Genomic DNA, 25,592 nt, shown 5'->3' with positions numbered 1-25,592 from the left:
ACATAATAATATACAGAACCTTCAGATTAAAGGGCACTTTACACATGCCCTTAACATTGAACAATAGCAGTTAATTTATGACCATTCATTAAATGAATAAAGGTGGGTTGAAATAAAAATCTTTAAAAGATTTCTCATGACTTTGACAAAGATGGAAACACACAGGTTTCCTGGGCGAGTTTTAATGCTTTTCTTTAATTTTTATTTTTTTATTTTTTTTTACCGGAGTGATATTTACATACCTACCAAATGTCCCGATTTTCCAGGGACAGTCCTGGAATTACAGAAGCCATCCTAGTTTCTGATTTGATCCCGGAATGTCATGGTTTCCCTTTTCCTTCCCTCCCATGTCTCAGAGAACAATTAAAAGTGGTGTGTGTATGAGCTGTTTTTAACATTTTGAATACCCACCATTAAAAAACAAACAAACATCCCAAGACAAGACGAAATGCAAATGATTGGCAGTGTCATCCTGTGTACTTTCTCCAATGTCTAATGCTGAAGAAATATAGATAGATAGATAGATAGATAGATAGATAGTGTAGACTTCCGGTGTGAGCGCCATTCTGAGCAGTTGGGAACTGTCTCGGCTCCGAGACAGCTCCGGTTTCTTCGGGGGTAGGAGCATCCGCAACCGCGCTGCAGGCTCCGTTAAACCATGGGAAGAGCGTCCCGTGGTCCACGGTTTCTAGCGGGCTCCAGGGTGCCGACCTATTCTCAGGCTTCCCTTGTACAAGGGAGGCTTGAGTGAGCGGGCTCCGGCACGGGGCTGAAGAAACCATCTCCAACCGAAGCAACGAAGCGGCGGCAACTGCTGGCTTTTGAGCGCTCCGCTTTTCCTCAATTTGGACCTAAAAGAAGGACTCTGTAAGTACGGAGCTTAATTTGGATCTAAAGATTGAAATTTGGCTTACGGAGAGAGATTTAAAATGAGGAAGTCCGTCTCTCTCTGACAGCAGCAAGATCAAAGTAACGTCAATGCAGCTGCAGCCACTTAAGACTTGCTTGAAAGTTTAACGCTGATTTTCTATACTTAAGAAAACCCTGTTTGGGGGTAAGATTAAGAACTTGATTTATTTCTTCTTATGCACTGTAAAGTAAAGAGACAGATAGTTCTCCCTCTGACTAAGGGGGAAATGGCGGCCATGGTCTGGTTTGCGAAGATGGAAAAGTACTGAAACTTTATCACTTCCTGCCTGCTCCTGCCTGCTCAGTTCCCACGGTCTCCCTGGTTAGACTCAACAATGACCCCAAGCCAGGAAAGAATACTGTTTGAATTACAACTTTTGCAACAGAATGTTATTGACAAGTTTACTCAGATTCGAGTTACTTGGAAGAACTGTATGACTTGTCCACTCAAAGGAAAAGATGGAGAATGCAAATCCGGAGATTTCATCTGATGAAGAAGAGGCACAAGTACAAAAACAAGAGAGGCTCCCAAGACGTGAGAGGTCGGGAGTTGGTAATAGGGACAGTATAGTGAGCTTCTGGGGTGGCAGCACAGAGGCTTTAGAACAACAATTCTGGAAAATGCAACATGAAGTGGAGAGTGGGGAAAAGATACTTTGTGACAACGCTATTGCAATTATGTACCAAGGGAAATGTAACATTCTCAAAGAAGAAGGAAAATGCAACATTCTGGAGGAAGAAGAAGAACCTGGACTGGGACAATGTTGGGGGGGGGGAGTCAGGAGGGAGATGGGAGAGGGAAGGGGGAGTATGGCAAGGAGGGGGGTGGGGTAATAGGAATTAAGAGGAATATTACAAATGCTGACCACGGTACTCCGACATCAGAGGGGAAAATGGATTATGAGAATGGAAGAAATACCTAGGTTTTTGTTAAAATGTGTTGGTTTTTATATTTTTGAAGTTGGAATCAGAAGGAACAATGGCAACAGCTTTACTAAGTTAAGTGAAGAAAGGATATAAGAAGTTAAGATTTGGAACTTGATGTTTTATTTGATAAGAATAAGTTGTATGAGTTAAGATATGTTGATTACAATTGTAAGATTAAGATTAGGTGTAAGAAACTAGATTTTACAATGTTACAAATTTACTAAAGATGTTTAGAAATGAACGCATAAGAGAGAACGTGAGGAAGTCCCAAGCTTAGGATTTTAAAGAAGAGAAGGATTATTAATTAATTGTGTTGTTTTGTTGGTGTGTTTTTGTGTAGTTTGTGTAATGTGTGTATTTGTATTTTGTTTATTTTGATTTTGAAAATCCAATAAATTCTTATTTTAAAAAGATAGATAGATAGTATAGAATGGCAATTGTACTTTGATGTAGAGAATAGGCAATCAATACCTGCAAGCTAGAAAAAGCATTCTATTTCCTCCCCAAATGATACAGGGCTGTTGTTGTTGTTTGGCAAGACAGTGGTGTTTGGAGCATGAGACACTTAAAAAAAAAGAATTAATTTGAAATCTCTAGTAGAATCTCTAGTAGAAGATCAGTTTCAATTAAAACTGCACTTGAGTGTTCATGGACAGAAAAGCACGCCGTTAGCTCTAAACCTTCTAGCACTTAGCAGTGAATAAATGGATTCCATTGCAACCAAATGTCTTGATTACAAATTTAATAAAATATCAGTGCAAACATTTATGCATTTATGATTGAAGGGTTTCCCCTCTCCCCTGTGTTGTTCTTGGGGTTCTCCGGACAAACACCCAAGTCAGTTGAGGGGGCATGCAGAGGGAGCAGAGAGGGAAAGCCCCATTGCACCACCAAATATCCCTATGTGGTCTTCTGCTTGTGGGACTGGTTAGTTGATTCCGCCCCTTAATATTTGTTAGCTGTAACAAAATGACCGGCTCATCAGTTGGATTTGTAAATGGTTTTTGGTTCTGATCTTCATAAGTAGGCATATTTTTGGCTTTCTGTCTGTAATCATATTGCGCATATGCAGGTCATATGCTGTAAACCCTCCACTGGGGTCTCTGGAAGAAGGGTGGGATAAAAGTTTTAAACTAAGAAGTGGTGGTGGAATGTTCTTAGAAGTGAAATTTCAATAATGATACAAAGTATATTAACAGCTGGAGTATACCTTTGTAAATACGGTGATAATGGAAGTGTTCATTTCATAACTCAACTTTGTCATCTTGGCTGAGCCGTCACTACAAAGTGTTCTTCCTCTTTTGAAACAGGTGCATATGGTCCTGAGCACTGGGTCACTTCAAACGTGGATTGCGGAAGAACTCAGCAGTCCCCCATAGATATCGTAGATTATCAGGCGCATGTTGGAGAAGAATATCAAGAAATACACCTGGTTGGTTTTGATAATGAATCCTCTAACAAGACATGGATGAAAAATACCGGGAAAACTGGTGAGGACTGCATGATTACTTTTTTACGGTCAATTATTTGCATTCTCATTCATGGTTAATTATTGCCATATAAGGCCATAATTATATGGCCGGTCATTCATTCACATGGCTAAGAATTGCATGGACAGGGAACGTGTGCCTCCAGGCCCCACTCCATCAGCTTTGCCTACTGAGCTTGACCCCCTTCACCACTCACACGTTGCGAAAAGGACATGTACTGGGGGAAACCTGTGCTGTGTGTGTGTGTGTGTGTGTGTGTGTGTGTGTGTGTGTGTTGCCCATTATGTGGAACCCTGTGGGAGCATGTAGGCTCTCCTTTCACAGATGTTCCCCTCCAACAAAGGGATGGGGTCAGCAAGTGTGGTACTACTGTCTTGCTCCATGCAGTTCTTAATTGCAGGAGTGAATATCAGAATAGGATTTATGAAGATCTCCTTTCATTGTTTTTCTCAAGTTGATGCCTGTAAGGTCCGTACTTACCCCAAAAAGTCCGTATCCAGAGGTGCCGTTTCTGCGCATGAGCGCGGCGCGATAGAGCGCTTCTGCACATGCACACGCGGCAAAGCCACGTTTGCAACCCAAAGGTAACGTAACCCGAGGTACCACTGTATATTCATAGGTTTTATTCATAATGCTTCAGTCGCACTCAGTTTCCTGTGCTGTCAGGTGTAAAACCTTTAATACAAGATGTTTCTGGCCTTGTTGGTGACCCACAAGGGGCTTAAGCCACGTGGCAAAATACTCTTGTGTTGCCATACTGTAAGGTCCTCGGTTAGTTGCTCATGAGTAACCAGGCAAAACTCTGACTTTTCCTTTAGTAGTTTTATTGTGCATACTATGTACAGTGCAGAGCTAATAAGTTCATGTCTGTATCAAACGTCGGCAGAATCCGGGAGTGGCCCCTTCCGGTTCTGACCCCAACAAAAGAGTTTCGGTATATGAAAACCCCACCTTCCATCCTTTTGTTTCACCCCTCGACGCCTTTCGGGTGACGGAAATTGCGTGCCTCCTTCCTCGCCCCTTGGGCTAGGGGAGTGCAGGGTCTCTCCTGCATCCTCAGAGCCTCGGCCCTCCATCCCCTGAGTCCCATGCCCCTCCCCACTCAAAGCCTCGCTGCTCCCTCAGCTGCTAGAGGAGGTGCTGCTGGTCAGGTGGGGGCGGGGCTCTCTGTAACATCCCTAGAGCCCTTCCACCACCTTGCGCTGCGCCAGGGACAGTTCCCTGACACATACAGAGATTGGTTGGTCAAACAATAAAAAAAAAACCCACCATCTTGAGTTAGTATTTTTTTTAAACAGAGGTTTTATGTTTATTTATTATTAAAGCTACTCTTAAACTGCTAAATCTGAAAAAAGAAGATTTTTCACCTGAGATGCAACAGCTGCTTAGTTGTTAACTGCAGTAAAATCCCATACCTGTCTCTGCAGAAATAAGTCCCATTGAGATAAATGAGGTTTACTCCCGGTTGGGTAGATGCTGGATAATATACCCCATTGAACTCGCTCAGTAGAATTGCACCATTAAGCACACGGAACCAAAATATACTTTGTAGGAATTGTATACACTGAATTGCAGTGAAAGGGACAAAACTATGCAATGTGGGCCATTAAATCAATTTTTTTTTATAAAAAAATATTCGTTCTACTTTATTGATTACTGCTAAAATATACTTGTAAAAAGAGAAAAGCTTTAAGGACAATAGTTGGTGAAATAAATATATCATTTTTTCATGATAAAATTCAAGGTCACTTATTGTTCTACCTATTTAACAGAAGACCAACAGAGTAAGTTTCATGAGAGAAGAATTATGTATAGGAAAAAAGTTGTGGATATAAGGGTGTGGCTGATACGGAAATAAATAACTGGAAAACAGTATGGACTCCTTATCAATGGAAGCTTTTTCTCCAGTCCCAAAACATACAGCATTCTGTGGCCACTGATATGCTCGGTTCTCACTGGGCAGTTTTTGAAGTCTTAGCCCCCCCCCCCCAAAAAAAACAAGCTTCCTAGTACTAATGCGTGTGCATTAGTTCTGTATTAGAATATAGGATATGCATGTGTCATCGGCGTCGTCCCGCCACCCCCACTTTCATTCCTCATAACAATGTTGTGTGAATACAGCTATTTGGAACAATTCTCTTTAGGTCTGTTCATAAGCAAGTTGTGCTGAGTTCAGTGAGACTTCCTCCTATGTATTTGTGCATAAGATTACAGCTGTAGATTTCCACTCCTAAGGTCTGTAATGCTTTAGATCTTTTTGCTCGCACTTCCGCCCTCCAGGCAAAGCCCCGAACTTCCTTTCCATACAGAGCTTGTCTGCTCAAAAATGTTTGCATGCTCCCCCACCTCTGCTTTTGTAATTACAAAAACTGCTATTTGGATGTAGTGTGTGCTTCTAAATATTTATAGAAACTTCCGCATTAATAAAAATCCAACTAAATAGTTTACTGCTACGTGCCAGAAGAGTTTGCATCTGTATTGGCTAGAGTCCTTTTTTGCAGCAAAATTTTCTGCAGTGGAATTTTAATAGGCAGTCCAACATCCATTTATACAAGGGTCAGAGGGCAAAGAGAATATTTAGTGAAGCCGCATGGGGCATTCTGGAATCCCAAGGCATCAAGAAGTGTGAGAACTGAGCTAAGGAAGGTGCTTACCCTTATCGAGTGTTTCAGGCAGTGCGGGACTGTGGTCAATGGAAAGATGCAGAAGGTTTTTCTTTGCCCCTAAGCAATGTGAAATGAAGTCCATGTCCCTGCTATGTGCATTGAGCAATACTAGCTTGGACATAACTGGCATGTTTTACTTATTCCGCGCCCCCCCTCCTCACATTGATGTGGTGGTTCAGTGATTTCACTGCAGCAGTACCAAGCCCGTATCCTCTGTCAAGGAGAAGCGCATAACTACATTGTTGAAATACAGCAGCAAATGGCATTTTGCTGTGCTACAGCTCACTGGACCTGTGGTAATGTTTCTGTCAATTGCCGGGAGAAGTTAGGCTGGTGAGGTGCAAACGCACCAGTGGAGCCAATCTGGTGCTCCTGCTGGAGCATTAACACTGTACCAACCTCATCTCCTGATCAGGGCTGGATTTAGGTTTGATGAGGCCCTAAGCTACTGAAGGTAATGGGGCCCTTTATATGTCCAGCTGTCCTTTGTCAACAACAAATTGTCGCTGTTTTCTGTGTTGAATATATGCTACAGTGGTACCTCCAGTTACAACGCCTCAGGTTACAAACTCTTCAGGTTACAAACTCTGCCAACTTGGAAGAATTACCTCAAGTTGAGAACTTTGCCCCAGGATGAGAACGGAAATCGTGTGCTGGCGGCGCAACGGCAGCAAGAGGCCCTATTAGCAAAAGCACGCCTCCAGTTAAGAACAGTTTCAGGCTAAGAACGGACCTCTGGAACAAATAGTTCATAACTAGAGGTACCACTGTATATGGTAATTTATAGACCTAATAGGTATCTAAAGCCATTTGCCACTGTTGCTGTATGTAGGTTTTATTTTATTTGTTTTTTTATCTTATATTTTGGAAATGTACATCCAGTTTTTTCCCCTTTAATTTTTTTTGGTGGCCCCCAAGAGAGTTGGGCCCTAAGCTAAAGCTTGTTTAGCTTATATGTAAATCCGGCACTGCTCCTGATAAGTACCAGCAATGCAACTGATAAGCAGTCAGATGAGCGGCAACATCATTTGCCACTGTTTAAATCAGGGGCCAGCAAACTTTTTCAGGAGGGGGCCGGTCCACTGTCCCTCAGACCTTGTGGAGGGCCGGACCATGTTTTGGAAAGAAAATATGAACAAATTCCTATGCCCCACAAATAGCCCAGAGGTGCATTTTAAATAAAAGCACACATTCTACTCATGTAAAAACACCAGGCAGGCCCCACAAATAACCCAGAGATGCATTTTAAATAAATAGACACATTCTACTCATGTAAAAACACGCTGATTCCCAGACCGTCCGTGGGCCGGATTGAGAAGGCGATTGGGCCGCATCCGGCCCCCGGGCCTTAGTTTGGGGACCCCTGGTTTAAATGACCATAGTACAAATAAGGTTTAATAGTAATAATTAAAGCTATCTTTCTAGCGTTGATATCAGAAACATTTCTTGATTATATACTTACAAAGCTTTGTGTTTTTCTTCACTAACTAAAGAACGAAATGTGAGGATATAAAATGCTTCCTTGGGCTGGTTCTAGACTCACTCTACATATCACAGGCATGGAAGCTTACAGCTTTGGCAAGGATCCACTCGCTTTACAGCTAAGCGGAAACAATGTTTAAATACTTTGATTTTTCCTTTTCATTAGGAAATACCTACGGCCTTTGCCGTGTTTGCAACAGCCAGCATGTTTTATAGGTCATCATTTTTAACATTTAACATTTTTAAAGTTTTGAGGTAATTTTAAAAAGATACTAGTGGTGAAATCTTGACAAAATTAACTAGCATTCAGTTTTTACTAATCAGAATTCAAGCCTTTCTTGCTGGGGGTGACATTACAATTGAATTATGGATGTGCAAATTTGCAGTTTAAATTTTAGATATTAACTATCAAGTCAGTTTTTTATATTCAATGTTTTGTTAAATAGAGAGAGTGTAAATTTTACAGATTTTCTTATGTCCATTTTATTTTACTAATTATTGTAAAACATATATCCCACATTCTTCAGCTAAAGGAAACTCACATTGCAGCTTATGTAAGAACAGTACCAGGGTAGTAGTTGCCTTTGGACATCACACCAAACCATAGTTTAGTGTGATGCAAACGAGCCCAGGTAAGACCTGGCGCTCACACACATCAAAACGATACATAGTGTGTGGATATTCTGCATTAGATCGTAGCCATGGCTGCTCCAGAAGAGTTTCATGACCTTAAAACTGTTGGGATAGAGTTACTGGAAAAGGGAGAGGTAGGTTTGTGTGTGCCTGCCTGTGTGTTTTTGAGATCTTGCACAGCCTAGTAAGAGACACTGTAAAATGAACAATTAGATGAACATTTCAGATTGTACATCCTCCTAATTATCCTTTTAATTATTAATCCAAAGCAAGTAAAATGACCCCTGACAGAGCCATAAATGATTTAGATACCATCAAATATTTATACAATGCAGCTGAATCCCGCCGTGCATTGTAACAGATTCACGGGAGCCTGCTTTCTTGTGGGACAGCCCATAAAACATGTCACCTTTTTTTAAAAAAACTCTTTAGCTGCCTTCCCCGTTGCACAGACCATCGTGCTTCTACAAATTCCCCCTCCTGATTTTTCACCTAATAATGGTACCACACATTTCTTTTTTTTAAAAAAAGTATGTCACATCAATCCTGACCCATTCCCAGATGAATGTATTTCATAGAACCATGGCATTGGAGTGGGCCCTGTAGATCATCTCATCCAGGGCAGATGAACCTTTGGCCCTGATGCTGATCTACAGCTCTCATCAGGCCCAGCAAGCATGGCCAATGACCAGTAATGGTGGGAGTTTGTAGTTTGGCGACTGGTTCTCCACACCTGATCTAGTTCAACCCCCTGCTCCGTGCAGAAAATCCAGACCTTGAGCATCCCCAACAGGTAGCCTCTCTAGGCATGAAGATCTCCAGAACAGGAAGGCTCTTGGAAATTGGTTCAGTTGCATAATCCATTTGGCGGATCGTTCTGTTATTTATTGTTGTTATTTATTTAAATATGAAAATTTATACATTGCATTTTCATTTTTAAAAAAAAGTTTAAGCGGAGAACAAGAAATGCGAAGACCATCATGAAAAAGACAGTGTTGAACAGCATGCAGCAAAAGCCTTGTTGAATAGAGAGGTATTAGGCAGTCTCTGAGACAGAACATACAGTTGAAGGCGCCACTGCAAGCTCAATGAAATCAGTTTTGCTCATAGTTATATGCCTGCCACGTGGCACCACCAATAATTTTTTTTAAAAAAATACATTTCATTCCTGTCAGGAAACCCCCCTCCCCACGGCAGGTAACATCCCAGGAACGTTTGCAGTACAGGGAACCTCCCCCCGTTGTTTACCAGCTCGTCATCCCCCTCCTCAGGAGGAAGCGACCATTCCTCCAGTGGGGAGGAGGAGTTGGAGGCAGGAAGTCGGCGCAGGGGCTCTGAAGGGATTGCAGAGCCTGAGCACCAAGGGGGAAGCGGGGAACATGGACAGTTTCCCGCGCCCCGAGTTTGCAGACAGGAAAGACGTGGAAGGGGGAGGCCTCTTTTGCTGGACAAAGAACCGGAAGGGTTCATTCCCGGACTCTGCAGAGGGATGAGATGGATGTTTGAACTTTTGTCCACTGTAAATATCTGCACAATAAAGAACTTAGTTTTTAGAAGTGCTGCTTTCGACTGCTTTCTCATGAGCAACCACTGAACGTCCTTACAATTCCATTGCTATACAAAAGAGATATCTTTTGGTTGTTACACATAGAAACGTCCCTGAAAGTGACATTGAGGAGAATTGTTTACACGTTGCTAATTAAAAAACCCATGGCTGTTAAGGCAGAATGGGGTGGTAAAAGCTGCAAGCTTTACTGGTTACTAATAGTAATAATAATTTGTTAGTTCATCAAAGGGAATGCAGGTACCCAAATAAAATGTCAGCACTAGCCTGAGATATATATATATAACCACTGCAAATGAACAGCCCATGGTCTTCCTGCTGCTGCCAAGCATTGGAAGTTCCATATCCCTGGGAGCCAAAAAGCCTTTCTGGACATTGTTTGTCACTGGAGGTTCTTACATCTGAGAAAGTTCTACATAAGTAAACCTTCCTGTGTCTCTCTCTCTCCTCACTCACCTTTACTCAGATTTGTTCGTGTCTAATGAACCCACCAGTTAGGATAGTAAACTAAACACAGTCCCAAAACTTGGTATGGCTGCATTCATTTCATTGGGGCTGACGCGTGGCTTTCTAAGTGCTGGGCTGCGTCCTTTCGGCACATTGCCACTGCAGCTTGCAAATGGACTTCTTGTGGATTAAACCGTGTATGTGTGGGTGAGAGAGAGAGAAAATGTGTGTGTTTGTGTGGTTTTGTGCAATCATTTTATTCCTAAAGCCCTTGGCCAATGCATACTCTCTGGCACGTATGTTTGTTGATTATGCAGCTGGAAAGCTCAAATATAGGAAAAGATCCCTTTGAATTAAGAGTGGTGGAGTTTCATGCAAAGTGCCCTTTGATATAGCCAAGCAGGCTCCAGCTTTTTATCTCTGCTTGTTAATGCAGCTAGCTGCTATTAATGAAAATTGACTCGTTCACTGGAGAGATAAAACCATGTGAAAATCATGTCTGCAAATGGATGAAATAGACACATTTTGCACTGTAGCCCCGATGCAGGAATGCAGTTTGAGCTCCTTAGTAGTCCTGCTCTTAGCCAACATACCTGCTTGCTTAGTTCTACTTTTTGCAACACTGGCGGGACCAAGCATAGGAGTCATAACAACAAATGATTGACCTGGGATTTCTGTGTTCCGTGAATCTATGCATCTGCTTGCAACTGTAATTTCTAATCTGCCTCTGCTCACAGCCCTTGTAAAGAGTTACCTAAGTATCTGACAATTTATGTCTTGTTTTTACTGACCTGTAAGACACTCTTGGATCCTTTTCTGGCTGAATAGCAGGGTGAAAAAGACATCTTGATTAATTAATTGCTAGTATAAAAAGGTAAATGTACCCCTGACCGTTAGGTCCAGTCGCGGACAACTCGGGTTGCGCGCTCATCTTGCTCTATAGGCCGAGGGAGCCGGCGTTTGTCCACAGACAGCTTCCGGGTCATGTGGCCAGCATGACTAAGCCGCTTCTGGCGAACCAGAGCAGCGCACGTAAACGTCGTTTACCTTCCCGCCGGAGCGGTACCTATTTATCTACTTGTACTTTGACGTGCTTTCAAACTGCTAGGTGGGCAGGAGCTGGGACTGAGCAATGGGAGTTCACCCCGTCGCGGGGACTCGAACTGCCGACCTTCCGATCAGAAAGCCCTAGGCTCAGTGGTTTAGACCACAGCGCCACCCGCTTCCCTAATTGCTAGTATAGATTCTATATATTCTACCCTCTGGAAAACAGGTATTGAAGCAAACACAGATATTGAGTCTGAAACCCAAGGCTTCTTTTCAGCTGGAACTCAGTTCTGGTACCTCTCAGGTGGGTGCTATTGCTATTACAAGAGAACAAGGGAGGCGTTCATGCTGAGTTCCGGCACCTCTTTTTCTAGAAAAATAGCACTGCTGAAATCCCAAGGAGAAGGTCTGGCTAAGCACTGTGGGACTTCTGAGGAAATATGCATAGGATTCTGCGACACAACTCTTAAGATAAGGATCTTCAGCGACAGCTGGCTCCTATGGGTGTGTGTTCAGAAATAGCACCTGGGTCCTGCAACAAAACATTGCAGTGTGGATTGCTTCCTGTTTGGGTTTCCAGTCAGTCACCCATGCCATCTTCCAGGACAATCCATTCCATCCCCTTCTAGCAGTCAGTAAGCATTTTGTGCTCACTGAGCATGCCTAGTCCTCATTGGACTGTTTTGCTTTGTTTGATGCTTCCCTCTTTAATGTTTTCTGGTTCACCGGAACCAAGAGTATTTAAGCTTGAGGATTTCTAATACTGAAATGTTTCTAGTGATGTTAGGTACTTTTAAAATGATAATAATGTAATATACTGGTGGTACCTCGGGTTAAGAACTTAATTTGTTCTGGAGGTCCGTTCTTAACCTGAAACTGTTCTTAACCCGAGGTACCACTGTACAGTCAAAATAATTTTAATAAATAACAATGTAATATACAGTCAAATTTTAACGCAGCATAGACTGGCTACTAGTCATGACGGCTGTATGTTACTTCCAGTGTTGGAGGGAGGTATACCTCTGAGTATCAGGTGCTGGGTAATACAAGTGGGAGAGAGTGCTGTTGTGCTTATGTCCTGCTTACAGGCTTCCCATGGGCTTCTGGTTAGCCAGTGTGAGAGCAGGATAGTAGACACAACAGCCCTGACCTAGTAGGGCTTTTTAACATCAGCTTCATCAAATAAGGTAATGCCAGATATTCTTCAGTATAGTATCTGAAGAAGTGTGCATGCACACGAAAGCTCATCCCAAGAACAAACTTAGTTGGTCTCTAAGGTGCTACTGGAAGGATTTTTTGATTTTATATTTTGTTTTGACTATGGCAGACCAACACGGCTACCTACCTGTAGCCAGATAACCAGATATTCTTTCCAGACCATTTGGATTTCATTACTGTGCCACTTGGTACAGTACTAGTGACCATGTAGTCTAGAAAATACAGGCACAGAAATCATTTATTTTTGGTTGCAGGAATTTAGCACCACTCCCATATTTATGCAGCTCCCTCCCAACCTGCCAAGTTGAGGGATAACCAGGGCTGGCGCAAGACATTTTGGCACCTGAGGCAAACCACAAAATGGCATCCTCCTACCCACCAGGGAAGAAGTGGGAAGTAAAAGTCCACACCAGGAACAAGGGGGAGTGGGAAGCTTATTCTATAAATGGAGGTGCCCTGTGGATTTAGAATGCTGGGCAATCAGGATTCTAAATCACATGGGAAGCCTTACTTGTGTAGGACATGCTCCCTGCTTCACATGTCATACCCCAGCTCTGAAGGGAGTTACAGAAATGCCATTTTGTTGAATATCATTGAGCATAAGGTCATGGATCTGCGGCTTAATAAAAACTTTTGATATCTGTTGAGGTCTCGAGAAGAAAAGTCTCATTGAAAGCTCTGTCATGTAGCTGCTTGAAAGCCAAGTACAGTTTTGGAAGGCATCAGATGAGGTTATGAGGTGTTCAGTAGAAATGCAGAAATACTTGTCATCTTGTATTTCATTTATTTTCTTTAAAAAAAATATTTGAACAGTTTAATAAAAGGAAGAAAAGAAATCGTGTTAAGTGGTACCCATAAAACAATATAAAATTATCATAGATAATGCACAGATAAAATCAGCGGATATTAAAAACAAGGATACATAACTAAATTATGTGCCTGGATAGGCTTACTGAAATAAGTAGGTTTTTAGCAAGTGTCTAAAAACCTACCTAATGCAAATAGTCAGGGAGTTCCAAATCTGTGATCATGTAAGTAAAATAAGCATAAGATGCTAGTTACCTATACTTTATAAGAAACCGCACACCTGAGCCTTTAAACCTGAATTCTTGATAGTGTGTTTATTTGGGTGCATATGCAAGCCTGAAGGAAGTGGTCAGAGTCATGCCAGTTGACTACAACATCAATGTGTTCAAAACTCCCGTTTACATGGAGCCTGCATTTGAAAACACCTGTTTTGAAAACACATTTTCTAGGGGCCTGGTTGAACATATGAGACGCTTCAGCTCTTTGGACTCATGTGTTTAGCCTGCTTACCAACATTACCCTATGAATGAATAGGGGCCAGAACCTGCAGCTGTGACCTCTATGAGTTCCCTCCATGCATTCATCTTTACCCCAAAGAATTCCTGAACCAGGGACATAGTTGCCATGTAAACAACTGCAGACTTATGGTTGACATCAATGGCAGAAGTGTTTTCAATCTTGTTCTCTCTCTCTCTCCCCCCCCCCTTTCTTCTACTTTCAGTTGCTATCCTCTTAAAGGATGATTATTTCATCAGCGGTGCTGGGCTACCAGGCAGATTTAAAGCTGAGAAAGTTGAGTTTCACTGGGGTCAAAGCAATGGATCAGCTGGCTCGGAGCACAGCATCAACGGAAGGAGATTCCCAGTTGAGGTTGGTTGAAAGCAAGTGCACTCACATTTTAATGAAAAGCCTATTGTTTTAATATGAGACTTGTCAGAGGTGGAATTGTCAGAAGTGGAATTTGCAGATTGTATTAACTTGCTCTTTTCCCATGAGTTTCCGCCTGGTGTTTTGCTGATGCATTTTCACTGAAGGTTTCATTTGCTGGTCTGAAGTTACAATTTAAAATAAAGAGGAGATATATGGGATTATTTGGTCAGCAGTTGACTCAAAGTATTATGCCCAGCATAGTGGCTGCTCCGCAGCTGATGGCTATATACCAGTAGTAGGGAACCTCTGGCCCATGAGCCTCCCCCTTCAGCCCTCAAGGCTCCCCCCCTTTTTTTGCTAAGCCACTTCTATCTGTCGCAAAGGCTGATATGCAACAAGTGGCATTTGCAGCAGCGCATGCTCAGATTTAATCAAGCCAATTGGGTTTCTTGTATATTTGTTCTTCCAATTTATAAGTGTGTGTGTACATACATACATGTATGTTTGTGTGCATGTGTTTGTATCTGAGCAGAACCCAGAATATGCAGAAACTCCTATGTTGCTTGTGGATATCCCCATTTTGTAATACTTACAGGTACAGTGCCACTAAATTCTCTATTGACGATGCTGACGATGGTTTGAGCAAGTTTTAGTGCCTGTTTTTTTGTGTCAGCGAGCACGAGGCAGCACTCATTTTCTACCTAGACTTGAATTACAACCCTGTGATTTTCCCTCTTTTGTCATATTCGGGTAACAAGCCTGATACTGTATTCAAGTTGAGCTTTTAGGCCCTCGGCTTTCTTAGGTACTGAGAGCTGATTACTGAGCCACATTTTCCTTTGCTTGACAGTATATTATTTGAGGGAAAGGTTTTGCAAAAGCCAGAGCATCATTGATGGTTTGTCATGAAACACAGACGTTTGGCTTTGCTTAGATAATTAGCAGAATCACTGGCGTGGATTGACTTGCTGACAATTATGTATTCCTCTTGAAAACTTGGTTCGTTAACGATGTTTTCTCTTCTTTTTGAACTAGGGTTATATGTTTCTTTTGAAAGCGGCGGGGGGGGGGGATTCTGTACAGTTCAGTCATTTTAAGAAAGGTATACCCTGGCAGTCCTGGCGGGGGGTGGGGGGGGAGAGGCGAACCCATTCACAGCCTTCTCTCCTTGCTGCTGCCTCCCGTGAGTCTCTTATTCCGCACAGCATAGCATGCAAACGTGTCACTTATGCGAGGATAAATTGTCACAGTGCATTACATAAACAAGTATGTGAGACTAAAGAAGAAACAGTACCTAGCATACAGAGTTAAGGTAAAACAGTTACATGGATAGAGAAAAATAGTTTCATTTCACCATCTAAGAAATGAAACCTTTTGAGAACAACTCTTTAAGAAGTGTGTGTGCTTTGCTCATTAGGCTGATATCCATCCCTCAACACCTTCCAGAGCCAGGCCCCCAACGCATTATGTAGGAGAGCTGCCTTTGTGTACTTCCAGCATTTTTGCCTAATTGTACACGTTCAGCTTGCAGGGACTTGTTGCAGCGCTAATTACCTGACAGTGAAAACTCCCTGCCAAATAGGGTCTTGCCTCATGCTAGGGGCTGCATTTCTAGGAAACCCATAAAAGAAAACAAGAGCAGCAGTGATGGCTTGCTGATCTGTGGTAGCCCATAGACACAGGTCAAACATTTGTGAAGTGCCCACAAGTACTTTGTCCTCCAGGTTTGGCACCGTTCTGCTGCTGGAGTACTTGGAAGCAAAATGTGATCTGAACCTAATTGAGAAACCAGATGTGGACGGTATGCAGTGTGCATTAGTTCCAACGATTGCCCCACCGGGGGATGCAGACAAATCTGCTTCATCCGCAGAGTTTGCTCTGTAAACACGGAGTTTGTATGTGCATTTGCTGGAAAACAAAATGCTTGTTGTTAAGGCCGTTCATGGAGGGTTGGGGGAAAGCTCACAGAATAACAAAACTAATTGGAAATGTCAGATGTAAGACAGAACCTTATTGTTTGACCATGTTGTTTGTATTTTTATTATCACAGCTAATGTGTCAGATGGTAAGGCAGTGTGAGTTAATTGGTTTCCTTCATTGGAGCCCATCTGGATCATATTTTTGTGAGTGATTTATATGTTAAATTAGGGGATAGGATATACAAGAACATCCTTTTCATTACGTTCTCTAAAGAGAAATTGGATCAAAGGCAGTGCATTTATCTGACTGTTGTTACCCTTGTTGTTACCCTTCTTTTAAAAAAAAAATTAAAGCGTCAGTCTCATATACATGTTTGATTATGCTTTGTTTTCAGAAGGAAAGGGATTTAAGCAAAAAAGTTAACACCCTTCCTTCCAGTCCTATTCCTCTGTAGAATCAAGAGCAACATCCTTTTTTGAACAGATGAGCAGCCAAATTGCGGGGTGGGGGTGCTTCCGAAATGCTGCAGACAACTTCCCTTTCGCAATACCCTCCCTAAACTTTTCCTGAAGTCTGCCTTGGTGTCTAGCTCCAGATCCTTGCATCTTTTCACTCCACCTTCCCCACCCCACGCATTGTGAGCGTACCTCAGCTGTTGCTGTCATGGTGGTGGCGGCTGCAACGAACCTCCCTGCCAACTACCCCTCTGTTACCAAGTGTATTACTTCTGAGGTGTTCAGGGTCACTTTTTTCCATACACCCCACCTCGATCCTTGAGGTCCGTCTGTGAGGATAATCCCCCTTTTATTATAACTAGGGATGACTTGGTAACAGGGTTCTCTTGTCCAGCTGTCGTGGCCTGTTTTATATGTATATATATTGCTCTGGGCTCCTGGGTTGGGAATACCTCTCAGCTCTATCAGTTCTGGGGCTCTCTCTCTCTCTCATTAGATTCCCCCCGCTGCATCAGTCATCTAAACCCTTTTAGTAACTGTGTAGCCTTACCGAGGTTTCTGCCCTTTTGCCCCTCCTGAGGGAAACTCCAAGACATAAACTATCACCCTGCCGGTTACTTTTGCCTTTTCCCTGAGTTCACCTCCTCATGAGCATCCATATATCGCTGGACCAAATAAATGCCTCTTTTCTCTTGGCTCAACAGAAAAAACAAGACTTTATTTATTTCAGAACATCGTGCTTCACGTATTTCGATATTTCATCAGCTTAGTTACATCAAAAATATCAACTCTTTCAGTATAACTGACTAATCTTCATCCTATCCTATCCTAACCACCACTCTCCTGGCCCCACACCCCTCTTCTTCCAGTCACCACTCACACCCTCCCGCTTCTCCCCCTGCCAAAACGGCCATTCCCTCCTATTAAACTTGGGATCACCCCGCCCCCAAAGGATGAACTGTCCGTCACACACGAAGGTGGCTTAACTCTTTCGGCGCTGGGCTGTCATACCTCCTCCATATTAGGGCCAATCTGTCACAGCGGCAGCAGGAGGCAATGTATTCCTTGGAGGCTAGATCTGCTGCCGCAGTGGTCCTACCACCTGAGGTGGCTGCATCACCTTGCCTGATGGGCGGGCTCCCCCTGGCTATGGCTCGCTAGTAAAAGATTTGCTTTGTACACAAGGGTTCCAAGGTTCAATCTCTTGGAGAGAGATCCCTTCCAGAAACCTTGGAACACTGCCACCATTAAGTGTAGATAATACTGAGCCAGATGGACCCAACAGTCTGATTCGGGATAATGCAGTTCCCAATAATATGATGAATTGCAAGGTTATAAGATGCTATTTAAAACTTTAATATTTGCATGTTTTCCCTTCGGGTTTTACCAAGGAGTTCTTTGCAAAGTCATAAAGGGCATGGGGATTTGGGGAGCGTGGAATCTCAGCAAAGGGTTGGTAAAAAAAAAAAAATTGATGCTACACTTTGCCTAAGCAGAAGTTCTTGCACAAAGCCACCATGGTATACCACCCAAGGACTTTAGCCACATGTGAAGGCTGCCGAAGAGTACTTCCCTATTGTGGCACACAAATGTGCAATGTTGTAACAACTAATTCCAATATCTGTCTGGCAGCACACAGTGTCTTCAAGTGAAGTGAAGTGGTCTCAGTTAAGAGGAGTTTGGAAAGTACTAGTTTATTTATTTTTTCATAAAAGACATTTGATGTGAGATATCAATGTTGTATTTAGTATAAGGTTGAGGGAGAAGAGAGGTACTAGTTTAGAATCTGCAACCATAATTTGGTTGGCAACACATGAAATTTGACATGTGCCTCTTCTTGCTCCTCTTTAGAGCCACCAGCAGATGCATATAGTTGAAAGAGGTCTGCTGTTAATAGTGTATTAAACCAACCTCTGGTAAGCTAATGCAGAATGCAGAGTTCCCTCATTAGAAAACCTGTTGATACTTGTGAGACTCTTGAGAGTAGCAACTTGTGCGATAACTAATACGTTGCCCGCTGTTGCTGCAGAAGAACATTTGCACAGAAAGGACACAATGTGTTCAACAGTCATAATGTAGGCTGGATCATGTACCTCTCTGTTAGCAGAGCCCCCGCCACCTCTGCCATTTTGCTCACTGGCTGCGATTCTGCTCATTGCCAATTCATTTCTATGCAAGATGCTGATTATGTCTGTGAAGAGCAGAAATCAGAAGAGTGATTTCAATCATGACTGTGTTAATTTGATGTGAGCTTTCAGCTGTTTATGAGCTTTCGTCTTAATGGTTCTAATTGTCAGTTATAATGTGAACACCATTATACAATAATGTACAGTAATTTACTTAGTAAATGAGAATCTTGTTCCAAGGACCATACTGCAGCATGCCATGGAGACCTAATCCCTGCAAATTAGCGTGCTTACAGTGGCTAGGGCTTGATTCTCTGACAAGGGCCTCTCTTGAAATGGCTTCTGAATTTCACCCAGGCAAGTTAGTTCACTTTCCCAGTCCCTTTTCTGCTTGATGTTATTAACTTAGTTAATAATAACAAAGACAGTGCAATACAGAATTGCATGGTAACTCTTTGCTGCTTTGGCAAAATCCATATGCACAGAAAGGGCATGCAGGGCTGGGTCACGTGTAGCACCAAGACATAGAATCGTAGAATTGTAGATTTGGAAGGGACCACAGTGGTCAGGAACATTTTGCCCAATGTGGGGCTTGAACCCACAACCCTGAGATTTTGAGCCTCATGCTCTACCAACTGAGCCAGATATAGCAGTACCTGAGCAAGCCTTGGACTCACATATGTCCTCACCCACTCTTATTCAAGTAGTTGCTTCCTCTTTAGTGCAAACCATAGACAACTGTTGTAGCCAGAGTGGCAAACTGCGGCTAATTATTAGTTAAATTTACATCCTGCATTTCTTCCATCATGCAACTCAAGGCAGCGTTCATGGGGTTCCTGAGGTGGTCTCCCATCCAGATGCTAACTAGACCTAAACCTGCTTAGCTTCAGCAGTGTGGCTTTCTCGTGTACTGTTAGACCAATCTGGGGGGAGTTTGTATGTGCCTTCCAAACAAGAATTGCAAGCCACAGCTTCAAAACGTGATAGGAGGGCAAACAAAAAGGGACAGGTGCACAAAGCTCTTCTCTGTAACAAGGAACCAAAAGAGCATTGTGCCCAAAAGGGCTTTAGTGCTGTTTTCTTTAATGGAGGCCAGAGGTGCTGCAGGAACAGCAGCTGTTGAAATGGAGGGCAGTTTCGATAGCAGTTTGCGACACTGCTTTTGAAAGACAAAAACAGCCAGATATCACAGTAGGGGAGTACAAGCCCTTGGGCAACAGTAAAAGCTTTTGGGATCTCATCATGTTTTTTGAGTCTCACAAGCCCCACAAAGTTTCCAAGGGACAAAGATATGAACAGTGGCGGGTGGTGGTGCTCACCTGATCTCCTGACGGCTGATTTGCTGCTGCTTACTGGGACATGGGGGCAGTGGAAACATGCCTAGCAGTACCAGTCTTGCACTCCTGATGGTGCATTTGCACTCAGCCAACTTCCACACTGCATCGCCTCTCCCCTTCTCCTTCCCGGTAAGCAGCAGTGACTCCAGCTGCCAGGAGGTCATGCAAACACCACCACACTGACCACTACTAGATATGGGTTCTGCATTGGCTTATGGCAAAGTAATTCAATGCAATGGTGTGGATTTTCATTGCATTTTACAAGGAAAATGGAGTTTGTCAGTGGGACCTTTATCCTACATTATCCAAAAGGTTACGTATGCAATACCTAAGGGATTTTATAGATCTACTCTTGAAATACTTGTATTGTCTTCTGGTTCCCAAATAAGATGCACTCTGGAACAAGGGACATGGCTTTACACTAAAAAATAAAAAATAAATCTGGATCCGATCCAATATATCTTTAATATAAAATAAACATTCTCATAATTCAGGTCAGCAAATAATAAATCAGCTGATTTCTGCTTGATAGGCTTCAAGGATATTATTAGTTTCCAGCCATCGAGAGGTTGGTTGTTCTGGCAAAAGCACAGGTGAAACTGTGCAAGTCTTAGTTTAAAGGGTGTTTGGTGAATGGAATATCTAAGTTTATTTTTATTTTATTTATTTATTAAACTTAAATACTGCTCTTCATCTGAGGACCACCTGTTTTATGGAGGGTTTCATATTTTGCGGAATTTAAATTTCAGGTACGGCTTGACTGGTGATATAAGCCAAGCCATGTCAGATGTATCACTCACTAGTTTGGCTTTCATTGTACTGTAAAGAGAAAATGTTTGCTGACTGGAGAGAAAACAGTTCAGTGATCCTTCAGACTTAATTTTCTGATGATTAGCAGTTTTATGCATTCATCCAGTATACATGTCATATAATGTGTTAATCTAACGATGTGTTTTATCACGTGGCTCGGCCTACTGGTAAATCCTACATTCACTTATAAGCCTTCAAGCAAGAGATGATAATCTTGTCTCCTTAGAGTTCCTCTACTGACTCATTCATTCCCCTGTACTCTCCCTCTGCTTAGAAGAACATCTTGGGATTGTCTTCATGAAGTATTCAGCGTGGTCTAATTTTAAGGAAGAAGGATGACTATAATTCTTATGAAAGCATGCCTGTCTGGGCTTCTCTTCTGTCCAAGACGGTTGTCAGTTACAGCTTGTGTTCATGTAATTGTCTGAGCTGATGCACTTACCCTGTTGTGATTGTCTCTTGTGTTTCCCATCTTGTGACTAGGGAATTGGGTATGTCTTTAATTAATGATTTTATTGCAATAAAGTCTCCATTTTACAGCAGAATGCTTCATCTTCCAGTAGTGAAATATTTAATCTCCATCTGGCTGATCTTTTCTGCGAATGCCCTGTGATAATTAAGAGGAAATTGGGAGAGGAAGGTCTGAAATTAAAATGTGTTCTGCAGATGTATGGATGGTCTGCAGGAATGATTTTGCATAGTCTTAAGAAAAGAAGCTGTGGAGTAGAACAGCGTAGTCTTATTTTATGGTATTGTCATCTTGCTGTCTGCCAGAGGCAACTAGCTTTCAATCATTCAAATGTCAGAGTGCATGCAGAATTTCGGTTTGAAGGATCCATCCACTGGGCACAGCACCATTAGACATTGATGAGAGCTTGATGGCAGCATTTTCTTTTCCCCTGAGGTTCACCTTTAGGATGTGTCAGTGCTGCTTCACTGTAATTATGATATAATGATAGACTAAAAGTTAGGCATCTTATCTCAACATAATTCCAATTTTCTACAAGTTTAATCAAGAGTCTGGTGGGGCAGGGTGTGTGTGTGCTGTTGAGATCAGGAGAGATTTGTTGGAGGTGATGATGTTAGATAAGACTGACATCAAGTTCCTAGTAGAAAGAAGTTATTTTGAATTGGAGAAAAAAATCAATAAAGAGGTTGGAGAATCTGACAGAGTTAATAAGACCTATTTAATGGAAGGCAACAGATACAGTGATGCTAATGCTTTGAAAATTAGATTCTCCAGCTCCAGAAAGCTACAAGTGGACAAAGACCCCTCTCTTTTTTTAAAAGGACACATATCAGAGACACTTGGGAAATGTTTTTACCTTCTGAGTTGTTTTTAAAAGGTTATAAATAGCAACTAGGCTAGGCTAATAAAAGAGGCCAGATTGGGTTTTTAAATCATACCAAATGGATAGTTTCAAGATTCACATGAAATTGTGTGTACTTTTATAAAATAAAATTGTGACATGAATTGGCCACTACTTCTTCACTGATATGCTGCATACTGCTGTTCAATCTATAGGTTTTATAGCTAAAACTCCATATGGTTCTTCTTACAGCATACAAACTCTTGCAAATTAGTCAACCCTTCAGAAATACCTACCTTAGACTAATCTTCAGATGTATGGGCGTGACCTAACTTTGACATTAGAATCATAGAATCATAGAGTTGGAAGAGACCACAAGGGCCATCCAGTCCAACCCCCTGCCAAGCAGGAAACACCATCAAAGCATTCCTGACAGATGGCTGTCAAGCCTCCGCTTAAAGACCTCCAAAGAAGGAGACTCCACCACACTCCTTGGCAGCAAATTCCACTGTCGGACAGCTCTTACTGTCAGGAAGTTCTTCCTAATGTTTAGGTGGAATCTTCTTGTAGTTTGATTACATTCATTGATTACAGCAGCCCTAGGCTTATTATTTGTTTAATTGGGAGAGCTGTCTCAGCTGATTAAATACTTTTTAGTTTATTAATCACCTGGTGTATTTAAAACTGATTGATCAATCACATTTAAGATTACCAAATCCTATTTTTTTTGGGGGGGGGGAATGAAGATTTGATTTTTCAACTCTACCATTCATTGGACAGAAGGAAAGGCTACCCCAAATAAATCTTCCTTTTAAAGTTTTCCCCCCTAAATGAATCATACATTATACTTAATTTAATTTGTATTTTGTTATTCCATTGTTGTCTAGCTTTTTCATTGGTTTCCTATGCAGATTGCTGATCTATACAGGATATATTCAGAAAGGTTGCATCTTCAGGTACTCACAGAGTGGACATTGGAAATACTATTTTAAATATATATATTTCATTTGCTAGTATATTAGTGTGCCAGGATCAAAGAGCCCCACTTCACCAATTAAAATCAAGTAAAGTTTCATAAATTCAATCTACTGATTAAATCAGAATTGGTGAACTTTTTTATTATGTGAATAGTAGCTAGGTGTCACCCCATCATTTTATGTAGTGCAGCCTTTCAATCATTGATTCTAAATATGTGTGTGTGTGTGTGTGTGTGTGACCAGCTCCTCAAAGCCATACAGATTTATTCACACCCACAATTACTGCAGCTTTTTCTGGCTCCCTACTAGTCCCAAATCCTTGTCCCCATAGCCACTTCCTTTTCTTCCCATGGGCTTGAAAGAGCAGTCACAAGCACAGCCCCTTGACTGTTTGGAAAATAGAGATTTTTCTCCCCGTGACAGATAAGAAGGTACATTCATAGGGAGTTTATTGATCATTCATTTGCCACCCATCTGACCATGTTGCCCCAGCCACTCTGGGCGGCTTCTAGCAAATTATAAAACCACAGTAAAACATCACACATCAAAAGCTTCCCCAAGGGCTGCCTTCAGATTTCTTCTAAAAGTGAGATAGTTGTCTCCTGAGAAGGACCTCTGTCTGGTTCCCTGTAACCTCACTTCTTGCATTGAGGGAACTGCCAGAAGGCCATCGGTGCTGGATAGCTGGACAATGGAGATGCTCCTTCTGGTATACAGGGCCAAGGAGGTCTAAGTAGTGTTCATGGTTCTCTGTCTCCCCATTTTATCCTCAAAACAACCCTGTGAGGCAGCTTACACTGAGAGGTAGTGGCTGGTCCAAAGTAACTTGAGCTTCAGGACTGGATTGGTACTTGGACCTTGGCTTTCCAGGTCCTTGTCCAACATTCTAACCACTATGCCACAGTTTTCACTGCTGTTACAAGATTTCCTTACATCTCAAGACAATGACTTGAAAACCACCATAGTTACTAGTGTCCTTGCTGTAGAAATCCATTCACTGTATACCACTATCCTAGGAAACATCTTGCTTTCCTGCAGCTGAAGAAAGAGCTTTATGCTAGCTTAACACAGCATGAGTATATTTCAGTCTGTCAAATTTTTTGGAAGGAGAAAGTTACAATTCCCCCTCCTTTTTTTTTGCAAGTGGTTACACACAATAATCAAGTTGTCTCTTAACCTCATTGCCTGAAACTGATTTCATATAATTAAGCATATTAGGAATATTTGTTTCTTGGATGATTCTGCACAGGGCACTTCAAAACACCTTTAAAATAACTAACCCCGATTATCATTATAGAGAGTCATATGCACGTGCAGCAATTAGTAATTAAAGGCTTTCTCTGTTTACTATCCTAACCCTTTTAGAGACTGGAATAATAACACACATTCAGAATGATCTTGGGATGGGGAATCAAAACAGAAGGGCCTGTCACCTCACATCTCTTGCTTGTAATCTCAGAGGAACATCTCCAACAGTTCCTTCACATGTGATTGAGACAGCTGGTAGGGAAAAGTTATGGTGGAGTGAATTTGCAAATGTGGCTATGATTCAAAATCAGATAAACTGACTGTATTTGCTTATAATTAGTAAGGATAATTGTCAGAACTTATTGCCCTGTCATATCTTTATCGCAGCAAAGAGAGCTTTACCTGACAATCAGAGATAGCCATCGGATAATAGTGCTTAAAAATCAATTTGCTGATGCCTTATCCCTGAAATCGTGTTCTGTTCTCTGGCTAATTTTTATGTGTTTCAGTGGAGTGATATTAACAGTCCAAGATCCCAGAGATTGCCTTCACTGTTCCATTATCCAAGCAGAACACCTTTTCTGTATTCCACCTCCTTATTTAATGTATCCAACTTCCAATTTGATGTTTCGCTGAGTGAGATTTATCTATGTGTTCTCTGTTTATAAAAGGATGATGATTAAAAGATTGAAATGAGTATCAGGTGTAATATAAAATATACTTGAATCAGTGATGCTTGCAGCGGCATGAAGTTAAAATGAAGAGAAGGTACCAACCTCATAAGATATCTAATTTGTTTACTTGGCAAGGCCTAGAGCAGGTTGTACAGGCTGGGTTTGTACAGTGGCTATGTACATTACGTTTTTGCCCAAAATAGAACCTCCTCTCTTTTCTGCTTCTTATTTTTTATTTAATCATCAAAGAGATGATAAAATATTCATTAAAAATACCAATATGATTGTATGTTAAAAACAAGCTGACCTAAAAAATATTCAAGCTATAAGTAAAACCAGCAGTTCAGTAAATAAAAATTGCATGTTAAAATTACATGTATTGACATTTATTTATGTAATAGGATTTGTAGGCTACTTAATACTGCTTAGCTGAAACACTGGTCAGTGCTTTGGCAATCTACTGGCTTGGCTGCCCAATGGTTGTGGAATATCATTCATCATTTTTCACACGTGGCACACCTTTTGTCCTTATACAGCTGTTCTCCCACACCCTACCACACCCTTCTCACATCACAACATTAACTTGCCCACGATTGCTGCTTCTCCAGCTGCACAAGTGGCTTGCCAGGCCAGGCAGAGCCACTGTGCCACCTTTCCAGCAGGTGGGTCAGCATT

General features: G+C 41.9%; 1 protein-coding gene across 4 annotated transcripts in view; it reads left to right on the top strand.

Moving 5' to 3' along the window:
* PTPRG (protein tyrosine phosphatase receptor type G) overlaps positions 1 to 25,592 on the top strand; it is a 565,261-nt gene that overhangs the window by 282,189 nt on the left and 257,480 nt on the right. For all 4 annotated transcript variants that reach the window (XM_033141322.1, XM_033141320.1, XM_033141319.1 and 1 more), the window contains 2 exons: positions 3,147 to 3,326; positions 13,912 to 14,060. In XM_033141322.1, coding sequence (XP_032997213.1) covers positions 3,147 to 3,326; positions 13,912 to 14,060 — 329 coding nt within the window. The remainder of the gene's footprint in view (positions 1 to 3,146; positions 3,327 to 13,911; positions 14,061 to 25,592) is intronic.

The sequence above is a fragment of the Lacerta agilis genome, chromosome 2 (genome assembly GCF_009819535.1).
Source record: "Lacerta agilis isolate rLacAgi1 chromosome 2, rLacAgi1.pri, whole genome shotgun sequence".
Lineage (NCBI taxonomy): Eukaryota > Metazoa > Chordata > Lepidosauria > Squamata > Lacertidae > Lacerta > Lacerta agilis.
Note: the sequence above shows the minus strand (reverse complement) of the source record. Positions and strands in the feature narration are given on the sequence as shown.